The sequence below is a fragment of the Phaseolus vulgaris genome, chromosome 1, assembly GCF_051622355.1.
Source record: "Phaseolus vulgaris cultivar YP4 chromosome 1, ASM5162235v1, whole genome shotgun sequence".
Lineage (NCBI taxonomy): Eukaryota > Viridiplantae > Streptophyta > Magnoliopsida > Fabales > Fabaceae > Phaseolus > Phaseolus vulgaris.
Genome location: NC_143498.1, coordinates 2,482,003 through 2,498,574, shown reverse-complemented (window position 1 = coordinate 2,498,574; position 16,572 = coordinate 2,482,003). Strand labels below are relative to the sequence as shown.

Genomic DNA, 16,572 nt, shown 5'->3' with positions numbered 1-16,572 from the left:
CCAATCCAATTCACTGCCCAAGGTCATTTCAAAAACACGTGAAGTATATTTTGGAGTTCAATAGTTTAATGTAATGAACTCAACAAAAAAAACTTCAAAACTCAATAAGAAATTATCGTTATTTTAAAGATAATTACTGTAAATGAACGAATTAACTAATATACAGTGTTTGTGATTGAATTTATAGTAAAAAAATTACATTTTTACACACTAGTTTCTCATGATTTAACAAATTTTAGTATACCCAGTGCGTCAGGCATTTTTTCCAAACGTGATACATGATATATTGATGGAATAAATGGGGAACATTTGAACAAGGAAATTCAACATAAAAGCTAGTTTAAATTCTAAAATTTATAAATGAACACCTTTAAATATTTTACATATCTACGATCTTCCCTGCACCCCTAATTCCTTTACCATAAGCTTTGTTAAGATTGAAATCATTACTAGGTTACAAATTAGTAACCTAAACCTCCCCAACCAAAAATTGAAATAATGAGAATCATCGATGATATGGTAAATCACCTCATATCGGAGAGCAAACTCCCAGAACCTAGGCAAACTGATCGACCATATTCACATATGAATCTAGCCCAGTACCGGATTTTTCCTAAACTATCTTTTTCTTTCTTAACACAATACAACCATACCAGCAAATACACTGACCAAGAAGTCAAGTTAGCATTGGGAAAACAAACCTGCAGGTACATAAAACAAATGATTAAGATCAAAGTAACATGGCCTTTCTAAAACAGTATCGCTCACTTGTTAGAAAATTTAATACAATCTAGTGACTTTTCTCTGTAAGTGAGGAACTTCACAAAATAAATTCACAAGTAGAAGATTTACAGAAGAAGTTATTTTAAGATGCTTTAATCCTTCGTGCCTCAATAAAAGTGATATAACAGGATGATTTTCTCTCAAACAAAAAAAATTTGACTGCCAAATTTTCCTCTTTTGCAATCTGTTCTTCCCTTTATATACCCACTGTATTTCACATGAATAGGAAATTGATTGCCTCACTCACACTAATATGCTCTTTACTCTTTCTGATATCCATTTTGGAATTCATCATTTGTGTTAATTTTCTTAGGAGTTAATGTTTGAAAGAGAGAAGTCATAAAATTATTAAAAACTACAGACTCGTAAAAGTAGTAACATTCTACCCCATTACCAAAGCAAACGCTATTAATCACAATCATAGCTTGAATACATTAAACATTAACTCTTGAATTGGAGCTTCAGCAGCAGTTCACAAGCAATTAATTAAAAATCGTTGCTGACCACTCGTTTATTTACAATCAAGTTACACAAGAACATATCAGCATTGAAAATATAAATACCCCACTTAAACTCATGCAGATACACTATGTTTTTGTTTGAATGAAGAAAGAAAACACGAATAATATTAATTTTCTCTAGTCTAGTTAAAAATTATGAGAAAAAAGCATTAATAGAAACAAAAAATAAAATCCTTTATTTTTTCATAGATTAAATTTTTTTTCCCCTCATTTTTCCCAACTCTAGCAAACATAGGGTAAATGTCAATGAGACTACTGACCTACTGGAACTAAATAACATTTGAGATGCGGCCATGAAATTATCAATTGGTGATGCAAAACACTATGCAGGCTACTATTTACCGTTGAGGGCTGCATGATATATTCGTTTTTCAGCTAGCCCAATATCTGAAAGTATCAAATTTCCCTGCAAACAAAACATAAACACAAAATCAATCTCGTATCCACTACCATCTCCCGATTAAACAGTACGGCATCCATTATACTCGGCCTTCTATCTATAAGTAACCACTGCATAGTGAATGCATAACATGGTGTCAAGTAAATTTGCAGGAAAGGATTTGGAAAAAAACACGTAGAGTGGAGATTTTGATTTTAACCAACTGGTGAAGTAAAAATTAACAGGAACATAAATAGATATTATACCTAACAGCTATAATTTAATCTGTACCAAAAAGTTCATGCCCGTACTCAAGTAACTACTATCATTCAATCTTGTATAAAATTTTCAAAACAAGATGTACCAAAATATTCCTACTTCACAACATTATTCCACTCCAATTATTCAAAATGTCAGTTAATAAAATTGATGAGAACATTCATTCGATGTGTTCCTTTTGGTCTACTACCAACCCAGTTTACACGCACTGCTTTTATTCAGTCATTTTCAATAATTAAATCGCCCCCAACAGTGTATAAAGAGGTCACACACAAACAAATGTCAAACAAAAAAATATGGATCACTCAATCATGTACAAACTATGGTTTTCTAAAAATTGGAACACAAGATCATGATAAAAGCTTAAAATTTTGATGAAGTAACCAACATCATTTTCTAAAGAATTATTGAGCGGCATTAGCATGAAATATTACATTGGTGTCAGTCTAATAATTTAAATATGCACACACTAATAGATTACTCAAGTCCATCTGAAGGGTGGTGATTGAAAGAGTTGTATGAGCCACAGAGGTGAGGTAGAAGGCACTATAATTGGTAGGTTTTGTTTCAATTGCCACTACTCACAAATAGATTACTCACGGCAGCAGGGAAAAGAGGATGAGGAAGCTGTGAATTTTGTTAGAGAAAATGATTACGAGCAGAGAGAGGGCTAGGGGGAATCGAGCAGTCAACAGAAAGGAATTGGGTCCTTTGGGCATGCAGGACATAAGAAGACCCGTCAAAGAGCATGCCGTGTCTACCACATCCATCTTTTCTTTTCATTTATGTTATCATGTTGCTTCTGTTTTGGGGAAGTACAAAAAGGTCTTCCACTGCTGGAAGGAGTTAATCTCAAAGAAATTCAAATTTTTATCTTTCTCAAACACACACGGATTCTCAGTTACATAAACATTGATTCCATCTATAGAATAGAATAAAATCCTGTTAGGATGTAGTTCTTCATATAATATATTTTAATTATTTAAGGGGGAGTTACATACCTCGCTTGCCATCAACCTTCTAACATTATTAGCATATAGTTTTGGATCATCCTGCTCCTGCTGCGAGGGATAGTAAGTAGGTAACTGTGTCACCTCCATATAATTTACAAACTGACAGAGAATTAAAATCACATGACGTACCTGCCAACAACATATGTATTATTAAACTTTTAAGAATGTAGCTTAGGGATAAGGCAATCATTCAAAATTAAATAACCAGCTAGATTCTATGAAAGACATTATTAGCTCAGCATTAGGAAAATGAAGACGACGTTTATTTTAAAACAAAAGTTTATTTTAAAACAAAAATTGATTGCAGGCAAGACCATTTTGTTTCTCGTAGATGGTTAGCACCACTCCTTGAAGTTTAAAGCACAAGTGCTGATCTCTATTGGTTCTGAATGAACTAATTATATTTTACATAAGTAGAAAACAATTTAGTAAAAACAGGAAAGTCTAATACTATTGAAATGCTTACGCCAGATATGGATTCCCAGGCAGGGCTAAGTCTCTGGTAATGATAGCTTAAAATTACAGGAAGTACTGGTGCTTTAGCTAAAAAACCGCCAGTCTTGAACGGAAGGAGAAAGTCCCCATTGGTGGTTGTACCTTCTGCAGAATATCCAATACAATTAATGAAATGATTATAAGTACATGCATAGATATGTATGAAAAATTAAGATTGTCCCTGATCGATTGTGATAGTTATTGATAAATACAAACTTATGATATACAAGGAATTATACAGAGTGAAAACTTTAAATTGACCAGAATATGACATGCGAAACTGACAAAATACTAAAGTTAATAAAAGTATAAAACTAAAGAAATGTAAGGTATAGACTATAAAGAGCTATAGTTTAAGACAAAAAATGAGATATAGTTAAAAAGTATAATTAACAGTTGATCCTTAGGTTCAACAAAGAAAGAGGTTAAACTTCCACCCATGGTAGTAGAATCGAGATACAAGTAGTGTATCGGAGAGCTGATATTATGAATCGTAAATCGTTTCGTATCGTGAATCGTAAGATTCATAAACATTAAAAAATTTAATATATACTTAAATACATAAGATATGTATACATGCAAGATACAATAAATTATATAAATTATATATATGTATATATATATACCACACAATTTCACCAAAACAACCTCTATGGTGCATACATGTTATTAAACAAATTAGGTCTATCTTTTTTTATTTACTCATTTTTTAAAATCCACACTGATTCACACAATATGGAATCGTTTCCTTTCGGGATTCAGCGATTCATTGTGCGAATCGCATGATACAACTAAGATTCAGGGACGAAAAAGATTCTTCACACGATTCGTATCGTGGGAGGATGAAACTGTATCGTTTCGTACGATACGTATCGTGAATCGTAAGATACTAACTACTATGCTTCCACCTACATTTACAGTGTTAGAACATTGATGCCACATTCAATTGATTATATATGTGTGTGACTGAAGAAACTATTGTCAATAAAAAGTAATATATAAGACGCATATTTCACAAGTTCAAGCAAAAGTGACATTTATTACAGTAACAAAATCAACAGAAGATCATTTTTAACCCTCCACCCTCCTGCCCAAAAAAGAAAACATACAACTAAGATGATAACCTGGAAATAACATCATTGTTGGAGCAGATGCATTTTGGTGAGCTTCCCGAATTCTCTCAGTGACAACAGCTACAGCAAGAAAGGTCAAAGTTTAATTTTACCAAACATTTAACAGACATAAATATTTCAAGTTGAAACACTAGAATTTATATTTAAACAAAGCATTAAGAATCTAAGATCCTCGTTTGACTTGCCAATCACACATGCTAAACAGCTAAAGTATATCCAGAAGCCTAGAGAGAAATTCAAAAGCTACAGCAAGCAACCAATTAAAATTAAGTATAAGAAAAAATACTTAATTTTGATATACTGTTAGCATAAAGAAATTATGATGTCAGTAAACCATATATGACGCTACCTAAAAATACTGAAGAAATTTTTCTGTATATATAAATGAAACCTTACACGTTAATATGATTTAGAACTTTATTGTGTATAATCAGCATGAAGTGTTTTACTTGATCCAATCAAGTCATAAATAGTTATATAGCACAAAAGAAACACCTTTACAACATCCGAATTTTTAAATAGCACACACAATAATAATTCTTTCACTTTTCTGAAACACCAAATAGTTAAATAATTTAATTTCAACATTTAAAAAAATAACTATTTGTTTTCACATATTTCAATTTAAAATAATTTAATGAAGACTTGAGACAAACAGGAAAATTAGGTAACAAGCTTCTAGCTTCTCCAGTTTTCTATGGAAGGGATGTTCATACGAATTTTAAATAGTTCCCACTTTTCATCCTCACCAATTTCAATAACTAGCTACTTTCCATATGAATATCAGCTTATCTACCCATACTTTTTCAAAACCAACTGTTAACAGGTTCATCCTATGGGCCTGAGATAGATTTCTAAGACATGATATATTCAAGATAATCCAGTTGGAAGTTCTTTAATCAAAATCCATCAATATCTGACCAGGTATAGACTCAAAAGTACAAAATTCAAGATCAAATGCCTCAGAAAATACGAACGAACCAAAATTGTGGTAAAATTGTTTTCTTCAATAATTTAAAAATTCAAAATCAAATGATCCAAGGCAATTTATGAAGTGAAGAATCAAACAAAAGGGAAAGAGGGAAACGGATAGGGTTTACTTTATTAAAATTGCACACACTTTAATAATTATTACAAAGCACCTGAAACACCCTTAAAGTCTGGTGACTTTGATTCCCGTTGAACCAGGACGCAACCAAGGCACTTACTGTTACAACTCGCAAAACATAACATCATATGTAAGCACAGGATTCTGAAAAGCCTACTTAAAAAAGCGGGATAATAAACATTTAAGCAGATAAAATATAACATTCTTGTTGATCAACTTTAAGTTTATCATAAATGAAATTTCTATGTCACTGAGAAAAAAATAAAGAGGGGAGCACCCCAGGATCTAAAGATGAAGAAATTGATAAATGACACGGACCTGAGGAGACCAATAAGAGGAAGTTTAGCCACTGATCTCTTCATCGATGAGATCCAAGATTGAAATAAAAAAATTTAAAATTTAGAAAAGAAACGTCAGTTGCAAAACTATAGGCCAATAATGAAACATGTGCTTAAGATAACTGGAAGGGAGGAAGGACGTGCCACATCACAAACCTTAGCAACAAAACTCGGGAACGAGGCAGACATGTGATACAAAATATCCAAATATGACACATGATTAGATATTATAACACCGGGTCTTGAGTCTTCAGACTGAGTGTCTTCAGACTGAGCATCGTTCTCCTTCGTACATCGAAAAAGACAGCAAATAAAGTAAGTAGAAAGAATTGACGGAATAAAAGAAATTATATGGTAAGAAACCAAATTATCAATCTAATCACTGCTCAAACACATTCCCTTCCTACACCCTTGAGAAGGACCCAAACGGAGGTACAGTTTCTCGTTAGTTACATTGGAAGCAAAAAGGTAGAGAAAATCAGATAAATCACAACTTTCAATCCAGGCATTTCTGTGTTCGAATGAGCGTTTGCAAAATTACTACTAATTGATTTTGGTTAAAATTGGTTTCGAAGTGAAGAATTTAAATTAGTGTCCTGGATGAAAGAAATTTAACAGTAAATTTCAGTATAAAGTTTTCTATTCAACACCAGAAACTACCGATGTCAACAGTTATCTAAAGTCAAGCGGAAACATGATCGTAGAAAATTAACATGAATCCAACATGCACTTCGTTCCTGTTTGAAACAATTATGAGCATGTGCATTGAAACAAGAAACCACATCAAAATGCATAAAAAAAAACGTGGAAGTTACTCCTTTTCGCTTCAATCTGAACAAAGTTCAAAATAACTGACGTTTCTTTCAACCACACAAAAAATACTTGTTTCTCAGTATTGTGAATTGGAAAATTTATTTCTCCGATTAACAAGTTTCAAACTGCAATCCAAACACACCCTTATACATGCATCATGCGGGATAGATAACCATCCAAACACGCTATTGATAAAGTATATCCACCTTTTTAATCGATAGTAACAGGATATAAGAAAAACGAGTAACATCACAGATGCAGTTATCATCAATCTATATCTGGAAAGAGATTATCAAAAGCAGAATAGTTTTGGCGGGATTAAGTAAGCACCTGCTCGCTGGGGGTGGCAGGGTTTTCAACGTAAGTCTGTGGAATCCGATACGTTTGTGTTATCCAATAAAACCCTAACACGAAGAGCATGAGCCTGGAGAGGGCTCTTCCACACTGCACAATGACGATCCTCCTCCACCCTACAATGTGCGCGTAATCCTCCTGGTGCTCCTCCTCGCGATTCGGGACAGAGCACATCGTGCAAACCCTACAAATCAAGTAATAGAGCAACAGGATGGTGGTTACCGCCACCACCCTGACCGGAACCAGCGTCACAAGCGCCAAGCCGAGTAGCACCTTCTCCCGCGTCGGTAACTCACCGCGTCCCATGGAACCGTACACATCGCTCCGAACGAACGCAGCGTATTTCTTGTCGAGTTCGCCGGAGGAGGCGGCGGCGTCGGGGGGCTTGAGCAGAGGACGCTCGTCCTTGTTCGGGTCGGGTTGTTTGGGCGGTTTGGGATTGAGGCCTTGGAGTTCGGACTCCATTGATGAGAGTTGAAGCGTTAATCATGTGAGCGGTTTTCCATCTGATTTTTGGATGTTTGGGGAGAAAGGAAACGGAAATTGTTTTCTTCTTCTGCAGAAACCGGAGAAGATGAAGAATTCGATTTTCCTCTGAAGAAGAAAATAAATCAGTTTTTCTTTTTCTCTTCAACGTTCGAAAAGGAAAAACAAAAGAGAGAGAATTGTGAGCCGATAATTTAAATAATAATAATATTATTATTAACTAACAGTTTTATAATCACTAAAATAAAAATAACAGTTTTCATATAAAAAAAATATTTTAAAAATAACAATAAAATTGTGAAAAAATTGTAAAACAAAAACATCTATCTCAATATATATTATTATTATTCCACTTTTTATTTCCATTTAAAAATTTAATGTAGATTAATTTTTTCGAAAAATTATTTGTTTCAGAGTAAAATCATGCTGGAGTTCTTTAAATCAAAATGTAGATTTAAGAATTATGTAAAAAACAAAATACATGATCGAAAGAAAAAATATTACTCATATTTACTTGATAAATATTAATTAATTATTTGAAATGACAATAATATTTCGTATCTTGTAAGACCTGGTGAATTGTTTTACTAATAAATTGTTTTATCAAGAAATAAAATTGTAGTTGTATATATATTAAATTAAAATATTTATTATTTTAAATAAATGTCAAATAATTATAAAAAAAAAAGTTACAAATGGGACATGGGGTTGGTGTGGATATTTGTATACGTCCTTCTTCTCATGCACAATTTAAAAATTGAGATTACCTATACCATATTTCTACATTTTTCATCATCCGTATTCGTATATAGCCAATGTAGAAATTACATTTTTCATCAGTTTGGACAATACGGAATAGTTCATTTCTCATCTCTAACTTAAAAGATTAAATGAATTTTTAAACTATTTTTAATTTTCAAATATAAGGTTTAAGGATTAAAATCATATTTTACTAAATTTTGGGAGATTACAATGCATAGTAGTTAGTATCTTACAATTCACGATACGGTTTCACCCTCCCACGATACGAATCGTGTGAAGAATCTTTTTCATCCCTGAATCTTAGCTGTATCGTACGATTCACACAAAGAATCATTGAATCACAAAACGAAACGATTTTGTATTGTGTGAATCAGTGTGGATTTTAAAAAATGAGTAAATAAAAAAATATAGACATAATTTGTTTAATAACATGTATGCACCACATTATTTTTTTAGAGGTTGTTTTGGTGAAATTGTGTGGTATATATTGTATACATATAATTTAATTTATCTTGCATGTATACATATCTTATATATTTAGGTATATATTAAATTTTTTAATGTTTATGAATCTTACGAGTCCCGATAATTTAGGATTCATAATATCAGCTCTCTGATACACTACTTGTATCTCGATTCTACTACCATGTTACAAGGTATATTTAATCCAGGTATCCAAAAAAATTAATCTGAAATTAAGTCTAAACTTATAAGTGTACCCAAATTAGAATTGTAAACTCATAATTAATTCCTCAACATGATACCAGCTATTAAAAACATAATACCATCCATTAAAAGAATGATACCTTAATATGATTAGGAAGAATAAAGCTTGATACTAATTGTGAAATTAACACCTTGAGAAATACATGGTTGGTCATTAACTAACAATAACCATTTTCACAATTTCCTAAAGACAATTTGCATGCCATACTGAGGTGTCATAGTCATCAACAACATTGGGCCATGAGCATATGATGGTGTGTTTTATAAGAATACCTCTGCAAATTTTACCTGTAGTTGCAAGAAGTCTTATTAAACATCCTTTCGAATTCCATCACTCATCTTTAAATTCAACAATGACGGTGCGAGAAATTCTAAGACATATCAGTTGTTACTTTCATACCACTGCTTGAAGTAAACTCAACTTTCAAAGATTATACCAATAATATGTTGAACTGTAACAACTTGGAGATTCTTTGTCTAAAAGCATTTAAGTTTGGAGTAGGTGCTGTACGCCATTTCATAGCAGCAACTCCAGTATCAACACCACCTCAAAATAAAAAATTCTGCACAATTTGTGATAAATGCAACCCAATTCGGGAACACGATGACAAAATACTTCTTGGACTTCTTTAAACTGTGATACCCTGTTTCTTTTCTGAAGATAACATAATGTTAGAGTATAGGCTGTGAAACCTATATTGTCGGAGAAAAGAAAACTAGCTTAAGACACAAGATTATATGAAGTCTTCAAAAGGGATGGCATTTTAAGCCACAAGATCGACTTCATCTCGATCAGGGGAAACTACGTCTAATCTCATCATGCTCCTATATTGATCAGGAACAGGAGCTCCACCATGCACACAGAGTTCCACCACAGCTGGAGCCTTCCCATAATATCTCTTAAGATTGTTATTCAGAGCAGGTTCATTCAGATCCTCCACATGCCAGACATAATTTGGATCTACAAGATCATCTAATGTTGCCTCTTGCCATGCATGTAGACCATTTCGAGACTGATGCTTTGAAGCCTTGCACATTCTCAACTTATGTCCTTTCGGACCAACCTGGATCTCAGGACAGTAGCCACAAGTATTCACAGCATATTTCTCCATGATCTTCTTTGCACCTGATGACATCTCAATCCATGAGTTCAGTGTATGATTACTTAAATCCCTTAACTTCTTTCTTTCTTCATCACTTAACTGATCCAGATGGCTTATATTGTTCTCCAATAAATTCAGGACCTTCTCTGAAGGTTGGGTCAGCGAAGTGGATAAATTCATAGAAGGTTTGTCATTTCCAAAAGAACATTTTCCTTCAGTGTCACCCTCTTTCACAACTGATTCAAAATCTACAATTCTTCCTTCAATACAATATACAGGCTTTGTTCTTCTTTTAGTAGGATATTTTTCAAGGTCTAAACCTGCTTGAATACAGAGTTCAACAATGGCAGGTATACGAGGAATGCTGAACCTTTCATCATGCCCAACTCTTGGCCTACCAACACGATCATAAAGATGAAAACATTTAGGGAAGCAAACCACATCTCGAACACCTCCCCTTGTCCAAACATGTGTCGCATTCCGGGAAAAACTGTCTGGTCCAGTACATGTTCGAATTTCATGACCAACATAACCAATGTGGACCTCATTACAAAGCCTGATAAGATGAAACCGCCATTAAACATGAAGACAGCGTCATTTAAATCGAACCCTGTAATTTGTTCAGTCCCCAAGTCTTAAAACTCTAAACGATTATAGACTAATATGAGTAAGCTAACGAAGAAAAGAAGAACCAAAAGGAGAGCACATATAATCAACAACATCCAATCAATGCTGCTAAGAATACTCATAATTCACACATAACCATACCCTGATATAGATATTTAAAATTTAAAAACCATACCACAGAAGCATAGAATGCAATTCAAACATCAAACTTTCTTGCAACATTTCCCTCTTTCTGTGCAAAATAGAAATGCAGTTGCACAAGACCAGTTAACACTTACAGTGAGTTGATTTACTTATATTCTCACACACATCAATAATCATGAGCATTTTTCTTACAACAATTCACAAACAATCAGCTTCTATTCTTAAAAACATCAATTTGCTAGTTTTCATCTTTTAGTACTCATGTAACTTCTCCAAAGACTTAAGAGAATATGTCAATATTAGTTTACAGTATAACCTCAACTCAATATTTTCTCCTATAGGTACTTACCACACGATTTCTCAGCAGAAGCAAATTCTAGGTCAGAAATGAAGTCCTAGTAGCAATAGACTAAAAACTAAAAGGTCAAACGGCTAAAAATGAAACTAAACCCTAAAGGCTAAACTCACGTACCGGCAGCGCAAAACGGGAATGACTCGAACGAGCTGACTCAGTCCGAAGATGAGCGAGCCGCGAGCTTGATACACGCGATGGGCTACCTCTACCAGTTCTGGCACCAACAACCCGTTCGCCGGTGGTTCCTCCAAAACCCTGCATGGCTGCGCCTTTCGCGCTTCTCTCTCCGCCTTCGCCCTCTCGATCAGAACCTTCATCGGCGTCACGTACGCCTTCCTCTCCGAGTTTCTCCGCCGACGTTTCGGCATGTCGTGGTACGGGAATCCATCGTCGATGAACGCCGTCGCCGCCGGCCAAGTCTCCGACGCGAAGGAGAGGGTTGGATTTAAGCAGTGAGATAGTCGCTTCAGAAGTGAAAACTTCGAGAAACTGACGACGGCACGCATGTCACCGTCGCCGCCGTGCCAGGAAATGGCGTTCTGAACGGAGCGAGAATCGACGTGGCTCAGCCACGGTGTCGTTGCGGGGGAACGCTGAGTTTCGTGAAGCGACCGGTTGCCATAAGGAGGGGTAAACTCGTGAAGCCAACTTTGGGTCCGTGAATGAGTTTTTTGGGTTGGATAAAAATGAATTTGGGCTTAAGTGATCTAGTCTTGGCTCTGGCAGCTTCTTTCTGCACCTCCATGCCTTCTTCAGCCGGTCCCATAAACTTTAAAATTCCTAAATTACCCTTCAGTAAAAAGATAAAAATAATGTTTTATGGTTTGTTGGTGAGTGAAGAAGGTGTGTGGGTTAAAGGTGGTGGTGGTGGTGTTAGTAGCGGTTGATGATCATTGACGGCGATTCGTGGTGGTGTCATTTTCAGGTGAATTTTCGACTTTCTTTTGCATGGATGTCGTTGATTTTTTAAGTTCCAAATAGGGCAATTTGACAAATAAACGGACTAGTTAATCCATAAGTTTCAACATTAAGTAATTATGTTTCAGATTATCTAAGACAAAACTAAATTCGGGATCCAAAATAACGTTCTAGATTATTTATTTTGTAATATGTATTGGTCGGATACCGGACGACCGAAGACATGAATTAATAATATAACTTAATAAATACGTGACAAGAAAGTAGTTACAACTAACGTTGAATGAGTCAAGGACACACTGCAAAAGACACCCCCGTGGTATCAGGAAGCCACTACACACGACCTAGTGACCACTGCGCACGTCTTAGTGAACCAATTACCTGGCCCACGCGGGAAAAGACCCAAGTCAACCTATAAATGAGACTTCTAAAGGGGGAAAATGTACATTTTTTTATATCCTAAGAGAACAGACTAATCACTAGCACTGACTTGAGCGTCGGAGTGCAATTGGCTAGTGAGGATCTTGCATTGCCACGATCCACATAATAAGAAGTAACCTTTTGAATTTTATCAGATGAGTTTCTTGCAAGGATAATATCGTCAACATATACAAGTAAAGTTATGAACGAGAAGACATTACCTTTGATGAAGAAGGAATGATCAACATTGGATTGAACAAATCAATTACTTTGTAATAGCAAACCATTATCTACTAGTTTGTTTCAAGCCAACCTTCCTTTCAGCCCTGACAGTGATGAATAAAAAATTTATTGCCAATCTTGTGGGACAAATCTGGGCCTCAAATCTTAGCAAAAACACAACAGACACAGTGATGAACGTCTGGTAAAAATTTTAGACCAAAATACCCAATGACTAAGCCGCAGTAAGTCCCAGACCTAGAGCCAACAAAACTGGTTTTCTGAAAACAAGACATCATGGCTTTTCTTCCCCGTATCTTCTCTTTGTGATTTGTTTATGGACGTGCCTCCTTACCTGGGTGCAAACAATGTACAAAAGTAATTGTGTGAATTTTTTCAGCGCAGTACGGACCCAGAATAAAATTGCAGAAAGTAGGGCGAAATTTCACAAGTTTTCGTAGAGGATAGCCTTGGTTTGCACAAAATTTCTAAAAAATTCTCCCGAAATAGCATTTTCCTGAAATTCTACGAAAGAATCTCCACTGAATTTGGGACAAAACGCGACAAATTTCAGGTCAAACGGATGAGTATTCACCCACGAAAAAAATCAAACAGTTTCGCACACAAACGAACCTTCCTTTCAGCCCTGGCAGTGATGAATAAAAAATTTATTGTCAATCTTGTGGGACGAATCTGGGGCTCAAATCTTAGCCAAAACACACCAGACACAGTGACGAATGTCCGGTAAAAATTTCAGACCAAAATACCAAAGGAGTAAGGTGTAGTAAGTCCCAGACCAAGAGCGAACAAAACTGGTTTTTCAAAAACAAGACGTCCTGGCTTTTCTTCCCCGTATCTTCTCTTTGTGATTTGTTTATGGGCGTGCCTCCTTACATGGGTGCAAACAACGTACGAAAGTACTTGTGTGAATTTTTTCAACGCAATACGGACCCAGAATAAAATTGCAGAAAGTAGGGCGAAATTTCACAAGTTTTCGTAGAGGATAGCCTTGGTTTGTAAAAAATTTCTGAAAAATTCTCCCGAAATATTTTTTTCGTGAAATTCCACACAAGAATCTCCACTGAATTTGGTACAAAACGCGACAAATTTCAGGTCAAACGGATGAGTATTCACCCACGAAAAAAATCAAAATGTTTCGCACACAAAAGAACACTCCTTTCAGCCCTGGCAGTGATGAATAAAAAATTTATTGCCAATCTTATGGGACGAATCTGGGGCTCAAATCTCAGTCAAAAACACAACAGACACAGTATCGAACGTCTGGTAAAAATTTCAGACCAAAATACCCAAGGAGTAAGGCGTAGTAAGTCCCAGACCGAGAGTGAACAAAACTGGTTTTCCGAAAACAAGACGTCCTGGCTTTTCTTCCCCATATCTTTTCTTCGTGATTTCTTTATGGACGTGCTTCCTTACCTGGGTGCAAACAACATACGAAAGTACTTCTGTGAATTTTTTCAGCGCAATACGAACCCAGAATAAAATTGCAGAAAGTAGGGCGAAATTTCACAAGTTTTCGTAGAGGATAGCCTTGGTTTGCACAAAATTTCTGAAAAATTCTCACGAAATAATTTTTTCTTGAAATTCCATGCATGAATCTCCACTAAATTTGGGACAAAACGCGACAAATTTCAGGTCAAACGGATGAGTATTCAACCATGAAAAAAATCAAACAGTTTCGCACACAAACGAACCTTCCTTTCAGACCTGGCAGTGAAGAATAAAAAATTTATTGCCAATCTTGTGGGACGAATCTGGGGCTCAAGTCTCAGCCAAAACACAACAGACACAGTGAAGAACGTCTGGTAAAAATTTAAGACCAAAATACCCAAGGAGTAAGGCGTAGTAAGTCCCAGACCGAGAGCGAACAAAACTGGTTTTCTAAAAACAAGACGTCATGGCTTTTCTTCCCCGTATCTTCTCTTTGTGATTTGTTTATGGACGTGCCTCCTTACCTGGGTGCAAACAACGTACGAAAGTATTTGTGTGAATTTTTTCACGGCAATACGGACCCAGAATAAAATTGCAGAAAGTAGGGCGAAATTTTACAAGTTTTCGTAGAGGATAGCCTTGGTTTGCACAAAATTTCTAAAAAATTCCCCCGAAATAGTTTTTTCTTGAAATTCCATGCATGAATCTCCACTGAATTTGGGACAAAACGCGACAAATTTCAGGTCAAACGGATGAGTATTCAACCACGAAAAAAATCAAACAGTTTCGCACACAAACGAACCTTCCTTTTAGCCCTGGCAGTGATGAATAAAAATTTTATTGCCAATCTTGTGGGACGAATCTGGGGCTCAAATCTCAGCCAAAACACAACAGACACAGTGACGAACGTCTGGTAAATATTTCAGACCAAAATACCCAAGGAGTAAGGCGTAGTAAGTCCCAGACCGAGAGCGAACAAAACTGGTTTTCCGAAAACAAGACGTCCTGGCTTTTCTTCTTCGTATCTACTTTTTGTGATTTGTTTACGGGCGTGCCTCCTTACCTGGGTGCAAACAATGTACGAAAGTACTTGTGTAAATTTTTTCAGCGCAAAATGGACCCAGAATAAAGTTGCAGAAAGTAGGGCGAAATTTCACAAGTTTTCGTAGCCTTGGTTTGCACAAAATTTCTGAAAAATTCTCCCGAAATAGTTTTTTCCTGAAATTCCACGCAAGAATCTCCACTGAATTTGGGACAAAACGCGACAAATTTCAGGTCAAACGGATGAGTATTCACCCACGATAAAAATCAAACTGTTTCGCACACAAACGAACCTTCCTTTCAGCCCTGGCAGTGATGAATAAAAAATTTATTCTCAATCTTGTGGGACGAATTTGGGCTCAAATCTCAGCCAAAACACAACAGACACAGTGAAGAACGTCTGGTAAAAATTTCAGGCCAAAATACCTAAGGAGTAAGGCGTAGTAAGTCCCAGACCGAGAGCGAACAAAACTGGTTTTCCAAAAACAAGACGTCCTGGCTTTTCTTCCCCGTATCTTCTCTTTGTGATTTTTTTATGGACTTGCCTCCTTACCTGGGTGCTAACAACGTACGAATGTACTTGTGTGAATTTTCTCAGCGCAATACGGACCCAAAATAAAGTTGCAGAAAGTAGGACGAAATTTTAAAAGTTTTCGTAGAGGATAGCCTTGGTTTGCACAAAATTTCTAAAAAATTCCCCCGAAATAGTTTTTTCCTGAAATTCCACGCAAGAATTTCCACTGAATTTGGGGCAAAACGCAACAAATTTCATGTCAAACGGATGAGTATTCAACTATGAAAAAAATCAAACAGTTTCGCACACAAACGAACCTTCCTTTCAGACCTGGCAGTGAAGAATAAAAAATTTATTGCCAATCTTGTGGGACGAATCTGGGGCTCAAGTCTCAGCCAAAACACAACAGACACAGTGAAGAACGTCTGGTAAAAATTTAAGACCAAAATACCCAAGGAGTAAGGTGTAGTAAGTCCCAGACCTAGAGCGAACAAAACTGGTTTTCCAAAAACAAGACGTCCTGGCTTTTCTTCCCCGTATCTTCTCTTTGTGATTTTTTTATGGACTTGCCTCCTTACCTGGGTGCTAACAA

At 35.8% G+C, this 16,572-nt stretch overlaps 2 protein-coding genes across 7 annotated transcripts; both read right to left on the bottom strand.

Moving 5' to 3' along the window:
* Nucleotides 1-322: 322 nt before the first annotated feature.
* Nucleotides 323-7,905, bottom strand: LOC137816423 (lysophospholipid acyltransferase LPEAT1). Of its 6 annotated transcripts, none has more exons than XR_011081800.2 (9): nucleotides 7,193-7,905; nucleotides 6,206-6,334; nucleotides 6,030-6,067; nucleotides 5,746-5,810; nucleotides 4,595-4,663; nucleotides 3,442-3,575; nucleotides 2,964-3,104; nucleotides 1,565-1,710; nucleotides 323-701 (listed from the first exon to the last, which is right to left on the bottom strand). XR_011081800.2 is itself a non-coding variant. In XM_068619555.2 (9 exons), the coding sequence occupies exons 1-9, from the start codon at nucleotides 7,679-7,681 to the stop codon at nucleotides 682-684; spliced, it is 1,149 nt and encodes a 382-aa protein (XP_068475656.1). In that variant the 5' UTR covers nucleotides 7,682-7,905; the 3' UTR covers nucleotides 323-681. The 6 variants fall into 6 exon arrangements, 2 of the variants coding, with proteins under 2 accessions (XP_068475656.1, XP_090153100.1); XR_016517146.1 differs by having other exon boundaries at nucleotides 6,030-6,060; XR_016517136.1 differs by having other exon boundaries at nucleotides 1,647-1,710; nucleotides 6,030-6,060.
* Nucleotides 7,906-9,234: 1,329 nt separating this feature from the next.
* On the bottom strand, nucleotides 9,235-12,069 carry LOC137816422 (APO protein 3, mitochondrial). The gene is made up of 2 exons (XM_068619554.2): nucleotides 11,537-12,069; nucleotides 9,235-10,849 (listed from the first exon to the last, which is right to left on the bottom strand). The coding sequence occupies exons 1-2, from the start codon at nucleotides 11,923-11,925 to the stop codon at nucleotides 9,955-9,957; spliced, it is 1,284 nt and encodes a 427-aa protein (XP_068475655.1). The 5' UTR covers nucleotides 11,926-12,069; the 3' UTR covers nucleotides 9,235-9,954.
* Nucleotides 12,070-16,572: the final 4,503 nt, after the last annotated feature.

What these genes read in the sequence shown, in the direction of transcription:
- LOC137816423 (XM_068619555.2), bottom strand. Translation starts at nt 7,681, where the DNA reads ATGGAGTCCGAACTCCAAGGCCTCAATCCCAAACCGCCCAAACAACCC. An exon ending in CTGCCACCCCCAGCGAGCAG is followed by an intron (nt 6,335 to 7,192) that starts GTGCTTACTTAA and finishes CGATGTACGAAG; the next exon opens with GAGAACGATGCTCAGTCTGA. An exon ending in CCTCTTATTGGTCTCCTCAG is followed by an intron (nt 5,811 to 6,029) that starts GTCCGTGTCATT and finishes GAGTTGTAACAG; the next exon opens with TAAGTGCCTTGGTTGCGTCC.
- LOC137816422 (XM_068619554.2), bottom strand. Translation starts at nt 11,925, where the DNA reads ATGCGTGCCGTCGTCAGTTTCTCGAAGTTTTCACTTCTGAAGCGACTA. An exon ending in ATTCCCGTTTTGCGCTGCCG is followed by an intron (nt 10,850 to 11,536) that starts GTACGTGAGTTT and finishes TCATCTTATCAG; the next exon opens with GCTTTGTAATGAGGTCCACA.